At 42.1% G+C, this 13273-nt stretch overlaps 1 protein-coding gene and 1 non-coding gene across 5 annotated transcripts in view; both read left to right on the top strand.

Annotated features, from left to right (window-relative positions):
* The window catches only part of LOC143040639 (uncharacterized), a 31867-nt gene that overhangs the window by 17766 nt on the left and 828 nt on the right, over window positions 1-13273 (top strand). The window contains exons 1-3 of one of the 4 annotated variants that reach the window (XM_076211848.1): window positions 3390-5330; window positions 5477-5609; window positions 11559-13273. The exon at window positions 11559-13273 is cut by the window's right edge and continues 827 nt beyond it. In XM_076211848.1, coding sequence (XP_076067963.1) covers window positions 5513-5609; window positions 11559-13273 — 1812 coding nt within the window. In that variant the 5' untranslated portion in view covers window positions 3390-5330; window positions 5477-5512. Of the gene's footprint in view, window positions 1-3389; window positions 5610-11558 lie in introns of those variants that run through there. The other 3 variants (XM_076211849.1, XM_076211846.1, XM_076211850.1) reach the window with 3 other exon arrangements.
* On the top strand, window positions 1640-1712 carry TRNAM-CAU (transfer RNA methionine (anticodon CAU)). Its single transcript has one exon. It is a non-coding gene; the product is annotated as a tRNA-Met (tRNA).

Genomic DNA, 13273 nt, shown 5'->3' with positions numbered 1-13273 from the left:
TTTATTGAACTTACATTGTATGCCTATAAAAAAATAAAATTAAAAAATCAAGCTAAACAACAAAAAATCACCACTCACTTTTGTTAACGAATTTCCAAAATAACTTGTAATCGTACTTACTGTTATTTTTACCTATGTGCATTACCTTGCATTTACTTGTTAAATTTCATTAGCCACTTTTCAGTCCATTGCTGTAATTTATTTCAATATTCATTCCGCAAATTATTAGTACAATTACAGCACACAATTATGCTTTATTGAACTTATATTGTATGCCTATAAAGAAAAAAAATCAATTTAAAAACCAAAAATTCACCAAAAAACATATAAAGGAATAAAGTAAAACATATCTGACAAATTTTTAGAAAACAAAAACAAAATTGAGGACATTTTGACCACCCACCTAGGCCGTTGGGGACATTTTGTCCAGGGGGGCAGATTTCAGGACATTTTGTCCGGGCACCGGACAAAACACCCCATAATATATTCTACCCGTGGTAATGATGCAGTGGTGGTGGTTATGATTGTGGTGATGTGTAATGAATGTGATGTGATGGCGGTGATAATGATACTGGTGGTGATATGATGGTAGTAATTTGGTGGTGGTGATTTTTATGGTTATGGTAATGTGTCGGGGTGATTATAATGGTTATGGTGATGTGCCGGAGGCGGTGAAAGATATATTGACAAGTGGTAATTGTTACGTAGTTAAACAGTGTTATTCTTTTCTACATCTATGATATACTTTCATAGTAACCAAACTGGTTAAACATATCAGGAGTTGTTTCGTCCGTGGGGTGTTTTGTCCTACACTCGAAACATGCACCTAGGAACGAGAAGAGGTGCATGATCTCACATTCCTCACTTCACCTGACCATGGCCAGGTCAGTCTGGTAAGATATAGCTGCAGGGCCCCGACAAGGGGAGGGGCAGGGGGGTGGAATGCCCCGGAGCGGCACTTTTGGTGAAAAAAGGTAAAGCAAATTCCCCCCAATGTACTTTAATGCATGATTTATTTATCACGAGTTGTGTGTATGAATGATGTGTGTATAAACGTTGTTTTGTGGATGAATGTTACATGTCAATCGTGCTAGTGACCATCAGATGTGGAGGGTGGTGTCGGGGCCCTGTATAGTTGTAGGCAGATGTAGTGAGGAAGGTATGGTCATGTACTTCTCCACATTCCTGTGTACACGTTTCCTCCCTTTTGTTAACTTTTGTTCTTGTTCTTTTATAGCTATATATACTTAACCACACTTACACCTTTGTTACTCTGTGATCCGAATGTACAAAAGTACTTAGTGTCTTCAGTTTCCTTTCTCATGTGGTAATTTTGGATAGCATGTTTCACGGTGATGTGAAAGCCCTGCATATATATATATATATATATATATATATATATATATATATATATATATATATATATCTATATATATGAATGTATGATGCAGTGTTGAAGACAAGAGTGGTAAGGTGGTAAGATAAACAAAAACAGTTGTAAATTTTATTCCCTTATATTTCGTTCTTACCAAAAACACTGATCCTGCGAAGGACGTAACGTGAAGACAAAAAATCCAGTTGCTTCCTGTATTTACCTCACCACGCTGCAACTCGTAAAACACACACACACACATAACACCGCCCGGTGGCGGAATGGTAAGGCACTGGCCTCATAAGCCGGAGAACCGGGGTTCGATTCCCCGGCCGGGCGGAGACAAGTTGGGTTTGTCTCCTTTCACGTGTAGCCCCTATTCACCTAGCAGCGAGTAGGTACGGGACGTTAGTCGAGGAGTTGTGACCTTGCATTCCCGGTGTGTGGAGTGTGAGTGGTCTCAGACCTACCCAGAGATCTGCTAATAATGAGCTCTGAGCTCACTGCCGTAGGGTGGTGTCTGGCTGTCTCGAAAAGAGGCTGCAGCAGATCCGAGGTGAATACACACACACACACACACACCGACTCGGTGGCATAGTTGGTAGAGCGCCGAACTGGGAAGCAGAAGTGCTCCCAGCACCCAGTTCGAATCCTGCCCAGGGCCGAAATTATTTCGGTATCGCTGTGCCTCGGGTCGTTACTCTGACTCTCGTGGGCGGGGAGTTGTGTGTGTGTGTGTGTGCAAGGTCATAGCATTACCCATAGATCGGACCTACGAGCTCTGAGCTCTCTTCCAGGAGGGAAATAGCTGTCGATCACGAGTCCAACACGTGATCCAAAGACCAAGTGAATACACACACACAAACACACACACACACAGAGAGAGCCCAAGCTGGAACAACATGTAAATTCAGATCTAGGTATGATAATTGGAAATCAAGGATAAATATTAAGTAGGAACTGTACAAGAATTTGAGGCTGTTTATGATAAATTGGAGACGGAGGTGGGACCCAACGAGAGTTGCTCCTTGTCTGTTTACTACAATTAGGTACACACACACACACACACACACACACACACACACATATATATATATATACTCGTATGTTTTATCAGGCATGGAATTTTGTTGAAATATGGGTGGTTCTCAATGAGGGCTTATTCGATATTCTTCCTCCTGAAACTACTACAGGATTTGTAGTATATACAGTAGATTAGCTTTCTTCCACTCCACCCAAAAAATATTTTGATTGACACGCTGGAAAACTGCTGAATTGCCTTGTACATACCTGACAGAACGTTTGTGTTCGTCTAATGTACGAGTAGTATTCAGGGTTTCTCCCTGAGCTCTGTGGTGAGGCGCAGTTGGTTTTCCTTCAACCTGCTTTTGAATCCCGTTTCGATTGTCCTTTCCTTAGGCAGGCGAAGTGGATGTGTGTGTATTTACCTAGTTGTATTTTGCGGGAAGGGGAGCTATGCTCGTGTTGTCCCGCCATACATAGTGTGTGTGTGTGTGTGAGTTTACCTGGTTGTATTTTACGGGGAGGGGATCTAAGCTCGTTGTCCCGTCTTTGTATCTCTCCATATCTAATTTGTTATTGTTTTTGCACACTGTTATTCCGTTTAATGTGTTCCATACATCCACCATTCTGTGGGGAAAGCTGTTCTTTTTCAGTTCTCTTCTATAATTGTCCTTTTTAAGCTTCTTTCTATGTCCTCTTGTGTTTCTCCTATCCCAATTAAGTAAGTCTTCTCTATCAAGGACTTCCATGCCTTTCATAATTCTGTAGATGGTCAACAAGTTACCCTTTTTGTCTTCTCTGTTCCAGTGTGTGTGTGTGTGTGTGTGTGTGTACGTGCTTGCCCGCGCGTGCGTGAGATGGCATTCTGGTATGCCTAAGGACCGTGAGACCGACAATTGAAGCTGGAGATGTGGGTCATCGGTGTCCATGGTGTATCTGAATTGAGGCAGTTGTGCGAGTTGTAAAGCAAAAAAGGACACGTGTAACATAAATAAATGACGCCTCACTGAAAAAAGTGGAAGGTCAACAGGGATAAAGCAATTTACGAAATATTTGCGTTGACAGCCGAAGTTACTAGCAATGTAGTGTGGCAACAAAATGTAACACTTGGACCATTTGAGAACTTTACAGTTGGATTTTTGCCCTTTTGAATTATGCGGCTTATTTCATTGCCAAATTGGCTTGCATGCGAATTTAACGAAAGAATTATGACGAAAGAAAATTATGAGAAAATGGATAGCAAATCCTTGTTACAAAATTGATATGAAAATGTTGTTTTGGTCGACGAAAAATATCTGTTCCCGCTCTGACCATGGGTTCCACGAAATGGAACACTCGTGCACGGCCTGTCTGTTGTGAATGGTCAAATAGACTATTTGCATCTGCGTCTTTAATTTTTCTGCTGTTTTAAACATGTCTAAACTTACTCGCCAGTGTTAACTGCACTATGAATATGTGTTTTACCAAGTTGGAGTAAAGTAATTAGAAAATGAAAAGAAATGCGTCAAGTTGGCAATATCGTCAAGGCATAGCGCAACCTATGCTGAGCGGGTGGTGAAGTTGGGTGGAGGAGGGGGAACAGGAACGAACGAACAGCCGCACAAGCCTGCCGAACCCACGCCAAATGGAACTCTAGTAGTGTGTACCCAGACACAGGGTAAGAGAGGAAGAGGATCTGGCAAACACGAGTGTGCAACCTCACACATCCCTTTACTACCATACTGTTTTGTGACGTTGTGGTGAGGGTAAGCTCTAGTGACGTTCAGAAAAGTAGTGGAATGGCGTGCAGTGACTAAATTTTGATCCGATACAAGCAGCGATGTAAGACATCAACAATGGATCTGTTTACAAACATCACCACCTGTAGTCAAAAAGTGTTAAAGGCTGTGTTTGTGTAAACACCTAAACCACTTTGTTCGTGATTGCACTGATGGTATCAAGATAAACAAACTGCAAAATAACGACTGCGTCATGCATAACAGATGACAGTGATCGATGCTCTAAGGAAGAAAGAGGTGTGGTCACCTCAAGGTCCCAAAGCCAAACCGTAACAACGTACCTGTCATTCGTTTGTAACCAAAACAAAGATTTTGTGTCATGTTTTTTAGAATACCAGGTTCAGCATAAGTGAACTAAGTCAAGTAGACCGAGCGAGTGACTCACGTACTTGAAGACGTTGGGGCTAATACTGTAACTTTGACAGCTTTGTATTTGTTACTATTAATATGAAGGTGCCGACGACGCTCACGTTGTTTATAGGCATTAACTAGCCGAATTATATTAAGTGTAATATCGTAATTCGTATGCACGGTGCCTTTGGTACTTTTCATTCGAAATCTAGAAAATGCGTGACCTTCAAGAGAAAATAACATGGCAGATTCGCAAATTATGTATGAATAACTTCAAAGATTAATAAGAGTAGGCAGAGGAAGTGTCTGAACCACCAGAAATTACCCGAAGGCTAACGGGAGAGGGGGGTAGAAGTGGGGGAGGCGGACAGACGAAGGACATGGTGCATGAAGGAGTGACGCATAGAATCCGAATCACAGGATTGGAGTGGTGTTAGTATAGTGAGAGGAAGTAGTAGTTAAAATATTCACCCCACGATTAATATGCTCATTACAGTCACGTACGTGACGTCGTCGTGCATGCGCTGAATAAAAGGGTGAAATCACGATGCAGCGTAGGAGTACCATTGATAACAAGGACTAAGCATTCAAGTGAAACTTTGTGGTTGACGGAGGTGGAGTTGGTGCACCCTTTGGAGAAGAGAACAAACTCGGTGGCAATACGTCACAGTATGTCAGTGTGCGTGGGGTAATGTTCCATGCCTGTCGGGTGCTGCATGGCCGGTTTTGTCTCCAGCCCTCCAAAGTGAACGAAGACAACGACAGTAATTTCCTGATTCGAACCTCCTCCATCATCTCACCTTTTGGTATGGTATAAATAAGTCCAGCGAAAGAAAAAGTGTAGAGAATGTGCATGCAATAATACAAGTGAAAAATACCGACATTGTTGATATCGTGTTGGAAGAAGTTACCTGAAACGGTTAGAAACATGTGTCTACTGTGCCTTATGCAGTATATTGGGGAGACGGCGGCCAAGGGGGTGTGCGGCATGCAGGAGGGCGAATACACCGTGGCGGAGAGCGCCGAGGAACAGCGTCGGCGTCGGCATCCTAAGGGCGAGAAGGACTGGCGGTACTACCTATGCTGTAAGTGACCCAGCCTGATAATGTCGCCTCTTGCAGTGTGAGGTTGCATCCACTCCTCGCCACACTTGCAGGAGGCATGCGCAGTGTAAATAAATCACACACACACACACACACACACACACACACACACACACACACACAGACTATATATATATATATACATTATATATGTTTTTTTTTTTTATAAAAAAATCTTATATCAATCTGTCAAACGCAATTTGGTAATACTGTTTTCAGAGTACTTGCAGGGAACAATGTAAATATTGTTCTTCCTCCAAATTTCTAATTTATGTCCTTGAACTAGATCTCACGCATGTTCAGGTGAATGCTGCATCCTTGTTATCACTAACTAATATGATTGCTTTCTTTCACCAGTTCGTCCATAACTAATAGATATATACTTTCGTTTGCACTGCCTTGCCATAAAGGACAACATGAGGTTCGTGTCTATGGCAGTGGCGTGCCTTAGTTTTGTTTTCCCTCCTCGTCACAAACCCTTGTAATCCTGCTTGTAAGTGTGGCTACGGTTGTATGTAGAGTTGAGTCGAGTAGAGACGGTTCAAAAGTTGTCTTCGACACAGTGACGTACTTTATTTATTTATTTATATTGGCAAGGCGAAAATATTTTAACCGAAGTCGAACCTTAGACAAATAGGGCTTTATGTGTATCTCGATAGTCCAATGCCCTATATATCCCGAGTTCAGTCTACAACTGAATAAAACCATCACATGTTGAACAAAATTAAGATGTATGAAGTGCATCACTGTATTGAAGGGTTGAGAGCAATGTAGTTTCACTCGAATAAAGATGGATGTAGAACTAATTTTGATTTGTAGTACACATCTCAGACCACCCCCCAAATCTCCTCGTTCTCATACCTCTGATGAGTGAAGGTCTTAGCTGAGTAAAGACGACTGGCGTTGATGTGAATTAAGTTCTTTAGGGTGATGGCAGTCCTCAATTGCCTAAGCATTCTTGTCCACCTAATGACGTTAAATTATCCAAGCATGATCGTACTGCAGTGTTGCATGATGTGGTGCTTCCAAAATCCCAACGGCTATCTGGTCGGTCTAGGTCCCCACACTCCCCATCCCTATCCCCTTCAGACAGAAAGGGTTGATCAAAGCCAGTTCGATTAACTCTTCACTTACTGTTAATACCCGACGCTTGTATTATGCAAATGTATATATCTGAGGATGGGAGGGGGCACATTAGCTTGAACGATATCTACACAAAATGAGACACCGTTTAGGCCAAGGTCTACCGTGCAGGTACGTTATAATGGTCTTAGATTTGCCACATCTACACCTCGGAAGCAGACTATTTGGGTAAAGGTGACGAATTCAGTAGCACCTACTTTGCCTGTCGTGTCACTTTTTTTTTAATAACTTCAATTGGAAAACAAGTTTCCCACGTTTTGCTCGTTGATGCAGCGTGTTGTTATTCAGTCAAAGGGAAATGGGATATCGGTCGGTCGATACTCCATTTTCGATTCGCGTCCACCGTCAGGTTGAAATCCCCTGTCGTATACGAGAACGTCATTTGTCGGGACAAGGCAGATTGCAAACTTGGTACTTGTTTACACGGAAGCCACAACTTTCTCAAATACATAATTGACGTAGAAATTTAAGTAATTATGTGAATTTTTGTTTTCTAACCTGGTAGACAAACACGAAAAGTAAACACTATTTGTAACTATACTTGCTTTCAGACATCGAGAGTTCCTTGGTGCTCCCTTTCTGTAACCCTCAAAGTTTCTGATTTTTTACAGCATCATTATCTTACGAGAACATTCCCGTGTGTGTGTGTGTGTGCGTGTGCGTGTGCGTGTGCGTGTGTGGAACCACATGCCTTCTACCCGGATCAGATTATGTGGATTACTACTTTTTTTTTTCATTTCACATTCAACGTATTCTCCCTCTTGTTCTGCGTCTCAGTCTTTTGTTCTTCAGTTCGAAATGAGTGACAGGGTTCTTTTGTAGTAACGATACTGGAGGACCTTCCCTAGTTGATCTGTGTAGGCAGTTTTGCATAAACAGTAATAAGCCTTTTTCAGATATAATTCAAAACCTATGCAAATTAAACAACATTTACGCAAATTAAACAACATTTACGCCACGTTGGAAATTTCGGATCGTGCACCCGGATGTGCATGTTGCGCGCGAACTTTGGGAGTGTGCATACTTTAGTATATCAAAATGATATTTGCAGCATAGCGTATATATGCATGTATATAATTTGTAATTTTCTTTTGTAGACACGCTCATAAGTTCATAGAGTGATTGGTAAGTTTTTCGTCACAGTTGACAGTAGATACCGAGCAGATACTGTATAATCATAGGAAATAAACACTAGTCTATAGCATTCCGGACCGATGTATGAAAATTCAATTACCGGGTTTTTAACTGCTGGAATATTAGGTTTGATGGATACTTGTTATAACAAAATGGCTACAGTAGAAAAAATAGAGTAACATTTTATGTACCGTCTGGGGTATTGGCTGCATGTTATTGTGATGTTAAAATCTGATCAATAGCGTGCAGTACTTTAGGGTCTAAATGGGGCGCCCCTACGGACCAGAGTCACTCATCGTATTGTGTTAGAAGAAATCTCTATTCATAGAGAAATTATGCTACTTTAATTATACTGCGAGTGTCCCTCTGTTATGCTGTCTCCCCACTCTTAATACTGTCCTGTACCATTTCTCTGAATATACGTTTCCATTTCCGCCGAACCCTGTGGTAGGGGAGAAAGAATACTGCCACCTAGTGTTCCCACTCGAATCGTAAAAGGAGACTAAAACTGAACAGAGGATAGGACTACTCTTTGTAGTCTCAAAGGGGACATAAAAAAATGCATAAGAGGGTCTAGGAGTTTTCCACCCAAGAACCCTAAGGTTTAGGTCTTTTAATGTGCGTGGGTGTGGTACAGATGGGAGTAAAAGGGAAGGAATAGGCAGTATGTTTGTGAAAAAAGAAATATGGATGTGTTGGCATTGAGTGAAACTAAGTTGAAAGGTAGGGGCAAGTTTGAGTTTGGGAGTGTAATGGGGAGGGTGTCAGTAGAAGAGAGGACAAGGGATTGGGTGGCCATATTAGTGAATGAAGAGATAGGTAGGCATGTGGTGGAGTGGAAGTAGGTTTCTTCAAGGTTAATGTGGATGAAGGTGAAACTGGGAAGGGAGTATGGGTCTTTGTAAGTACATATGGGCCTGGTAGGGAGAAGAGTGTAGAGGAAAGGGAGGCTTTTTGGATATATTTAAACGAGTGCATAGTTTAGGGAGAAATGACATTGTATTGGTATTGGGAGATTGCAGTGCTAGAGTAGATAAACCAATAGACAGAGTGGTTGGGAAATGTGGAATGCCAGGAAAAAATTGTAGTGGAGAGTTGGTGGTGATGCGTCTAGAGAGTTAATGATAGCTAACAGTGTTTAGGAAGAAATTCAAGCATAAATACACTTGGGAGAGGGTGGTGGATGGAAGGGTGGTAGATTGGGCTTTAATGGACTATATAGTGATACCCAGGAGAAGAGTAGGAAGAGTTTTGGATGTACATGTTCTTACGGGAGAGTGGGGGGGAATATAATGTATTTTTTTGGTGGAAGGTAAGTTGAGAGTGGAGGATAGATAAAGAGGAAAAGGACAGAAAGTAGGGAGATGCTTAGAGCAAACTGTTTAAATAAAAAAAAGGAAAAAGACCAGGAGTAAAAGGAAAAGCAAAGAGAAATGTGGGAAATGAAGGATAGAGTAGAGGTAGGTGTGGAAGAGGAATGGGGAGTGTTTCAAGGAGGAAGTGATGAGGTGTGCAAAGATTGTATGTGGAACAAGAAGGATGGGAAAGAACAGAAGGAAGGGTAGTGAGTGGTGGGATGATGAAAAAGGTAGTAGAAGAGAAGCAAGCATTCAGGGACTGGTTACAAAGTAGGATGAGAAAAATATAAGAAGTATAAAGAAAAAAGAGAAGGAAAACAAAATATAAAATAAGCAAAAAGGAGAGCAGATGTAAAATGGGGAGGAGTATGACAGAACATTTTGAAAGCAATAAAAAGATGTTTTTGGAAGCAAGTTAAGAGAGGAAGGGTAGATAAGTCAAGCAGAGAAGAAAAGGTAAAAGGTGCAAATGGACAGATCTTGATGGAAGAAGAGGTAGTAAGGAAAAAATGGGCAGAGTATTTTAGAGAGCTGTTTGAATGTGGAGGATGAGGAGGGATTGGTGATTGCAATTCAGAGGCAATTCAGCAAGATACAGCACATCCACAGCAGGGCCACACCACTTCATTTACATGGCAACCCTTCCTCTTTGTCACCTCATGCAAATATAGAGAAAACAAGAGAAATTCATTCTTCACTCACACCAATTTCTTGCCTCTTCCCTTCCCTGCTGAAGACCCCATTCACACCATCCATCCATCTGTCTCATTCTTGGTCTTCCCCTCAGAGTCTCATCCACCTCTGCTTTCCAAACTCTTTTTGTTAATTTTCCTCATTCATTCCTTCTATGTGCTCGAATCATCCTAGTATACTTTCATCAGTCCTATCTGCCAGTTTAATTTTCACCCCCCACTTTCCTCCTCACCTACTCATTTTTCTTTCTATCCATCCTTGTAACCCCCACAATACATCTCAAAACATGTTTAATTTTGTTCTTTCTGCCTTCCTTATATTCCAAGTCTCTGTTCAATACATTGTCACCCTTTCATGTAATCTTCTGTTTGCATCCTACCAGATACCTATTTCTCATAACACTTTTCATTTCCCCAAGACATTTACTTGCTCTTTCTACAGATAACTTCCACTATATGTGACCCCAAATACTTAAAACAATCAACTTCTTCTAATCTCTCCTTTAAGACGTACCTCCAGCTTACTGTGTCCCTCACCCCTTGTACATCTTATCACCTTGATTTTACTCAAATTTACTTTCAACATCCTCCTATCACATGCCTTCCTAAATTGTATCACTAACTGCCATAGACCCACCTCAGACCCACCCACAAGCAAACAACAATTCTCTCCCACTTCTGTCCAATCCTTTGCCCATTACCTCCTATACCACCCTAACCATGTATATATGAACAGCCATAGTGACATAACACAACCATGGCACTGCCCCACCACTTCAAACCACTCAATCTCACTATTCTCAGCCCTAACACAGGCTCTACTACTCATGTAAAAGCTTTTGACTGGCTGTAACTGCTTTCCCCCACCCCATATATTTACAATGCCTCCCACAATGCCTTCCCGTCCACCTTATCTTAAGCCTTCTCTAAATCTGTGAAGGCCAAAAAAACATCCTTACCTTTTGCCAAAAACTTTTCATATCTGCCTTACCAAAAGTTTATCCTTGCACCCTTTGCCTTTCCTAAAACCACATTGCTCCTCACTAATTACTCCATATGTTCATTAATATTCACACTTGTCACCTCCTTTGCAAAGCAGAACTATACAAGTACCCCTCCAGTCCTCTGGCACACTCTCCCCCTCAACTGCTAGGTACAAATTAAACAATCTCACTATTTAATCCACTGTACAGTCACTGCTCCTCCCTTTGTTAGACAATGCATGATGCCCATCCAACCCAATTTGATCCACCCACCCTTTACCTTTGTTACACCCACACTGTTCCTCTCCTAATCCTCCCAATTAACTACACTCAGCAAATTGATCCCTCTGAAACCATTACATATACATTTAGGTAATTAATTTAATGTAGTTAATCAAATTTTGTTAGTACTATGGATATTGTTTTGATTTCTTCTATAGTGTAATTTCTGTCAATTGGGGATAGCAGTGTGTTTCATTAAACAAAGTCATGGCTGTTCAGGAATAGTATTTTCATTGCCTGATTTATTGAAGCAATAAGGACATAAATTTAGATTAAATATTTTATGATGATTGAGGAAAGGGATTGGAGTTGTTTCTTATTGATTTAATTTCTACACAGGTTGTTCGCGAAGTGGCTCCATTGCACAACGTGGCAAGATGGTCTTCCTTCATGGTGTCCTTTACTTGGAGATCATTGAAGCCGAGGGCCTGCCAGATGTCGATACTTCGTGGTTCCGTTCTGAAAAGGATGTGTCAGACCCCTATGTTACAGTGGATACCTGCACCAATGCCAAGAAGACATGCCGTATAGCCAAGACATCAATAATTTACAATTCTCTGAGCCCCCATTGGGAGGAGAAATTCCGTATAGAAATGTGCCATGAAGTGGAGTCATTTCTCTTCTCGGTGAAAGACATGGACCTGATGAATATCGAATGCATGGGTTACATGAGTATCCGTTCTGAGGATCTAGTGGCGGAGGAGCCTGTGTCTGGGTGGTACCCAATCTTCAATAAGCAAGGCATGCCATCAGGGTCTCTCCATGTATCACTCCACTACCGGTCATGTGAGTCCATCACTAGGTCCAATGAGGTGCTTGACACAGTGTTCCCAATGCGAGAAGGTTGCCATGTCACTTTGTACCAAGATGCCCATACACCTGCCCTCCCACCCATTATGGACGTACCAGGTCCTGATGGTACTGAATACATCCCACAGAGCATGTTCCTGGATGTCGCAAACATCCTCCGTGGGGCTCAGAAATTCATTTACATTGTTGGGTGGAGTGTCAACACAGCCATAAGCTTAGAACGTGAGGCAGATGGGACAGAGGAGACTCTTGGGGAGCTGCTCAAGAAGAAGGCTGATGAAGGTGTGCGTGTCCTTGTTATGGTGTGGAATGAGGCTCTCAGCACTAACATTTATACCTCAGGCATCATGGGCACCCATGATGAAGACACACGGCTATACTTTGATGGGACTGAAGTGGAAGTGGTTTTAGCTCCCCGAAAGAAGAACAAGGGCAAATTGTTTGAGACTAACTTTGTATCCACCTGTTACACACACCACCAGAAATGTGTAATTGCAGATGCAGAGGCTGAAGAGGAGGAACGACGGAAGCTTGTGGCCTTTGTTGGTGGCATTGACCTCACAGATGGTAGGTGGGATACACAGGAGCATCCACTCTTTAAGACTCTGACTAAAGAACACCAAAATGACTTCTACAATGGAATGTGTTCTTCAAGTGTGAATGTTGGACCTCGCCAGCCTTGGCATGATATACACACCAAAATTGAAGGTGAAGCTGTAATTGATCTGATTGCAAACTTTACTGAGCGTTGGAGGAAGCAGGCACCAGACCGTGAGCATAGACTTCAGCCCATCAATAATGATGAATTTGTCTTGGACTGGAAGTCTAGTGAAGACTCATCCTGGAATGTCCAGTTTTTCAGGTCAATCAATTCTGATTCAGCTCTTTTTGACACTGATGTCTTGGACCGCCTCCTGACCCGCAAGGGTCGCCTTTATGAGAACACCATCCAAAGGGCATATGTGCATCACATTCGCCGAGCCAGGCGGTTCATATACATAGAGAACCAATATTTTCTGGGGTCCTCCCATGGCTGGATGATTCAGGAAGCCAAGTGCACTCATCTCATTCCCCTGGAGATTGCAACTCGAATCTCAAATGCTATCAAAGCTGGGGAAGACTTCCGTGTGTACATAGTAATTCCTCTCCATCCAGAGGGTGATCCCACATCATCTGCTGTACAGGAAATCTTGCACTGGCAGCATCGCACCATGGAAATGATGTACCGCAAGGTTGCCAAGGCT

This window comes from Oratosquilla oratoria, chromosome 29 (genome assembly GCF_046742065.1).
Source record: "Oratosquilla oratoria isolate Oo_2021 chromosome 29, ASM4674206v1, whole genome shotgun sequence".
Taxonomy (NCBI): domain Eukaryota; kingdom Metazoa; phylum Arthropoda; class Malacostraca; order Stomatopoda; family Squillidae; genus Oratosquilla; species Oratosquilla oratoria.
Note: the sequence above shows the minus strand (reverse complement) of the source record. Positions and strands in the feature narration are given on the sequence as shown.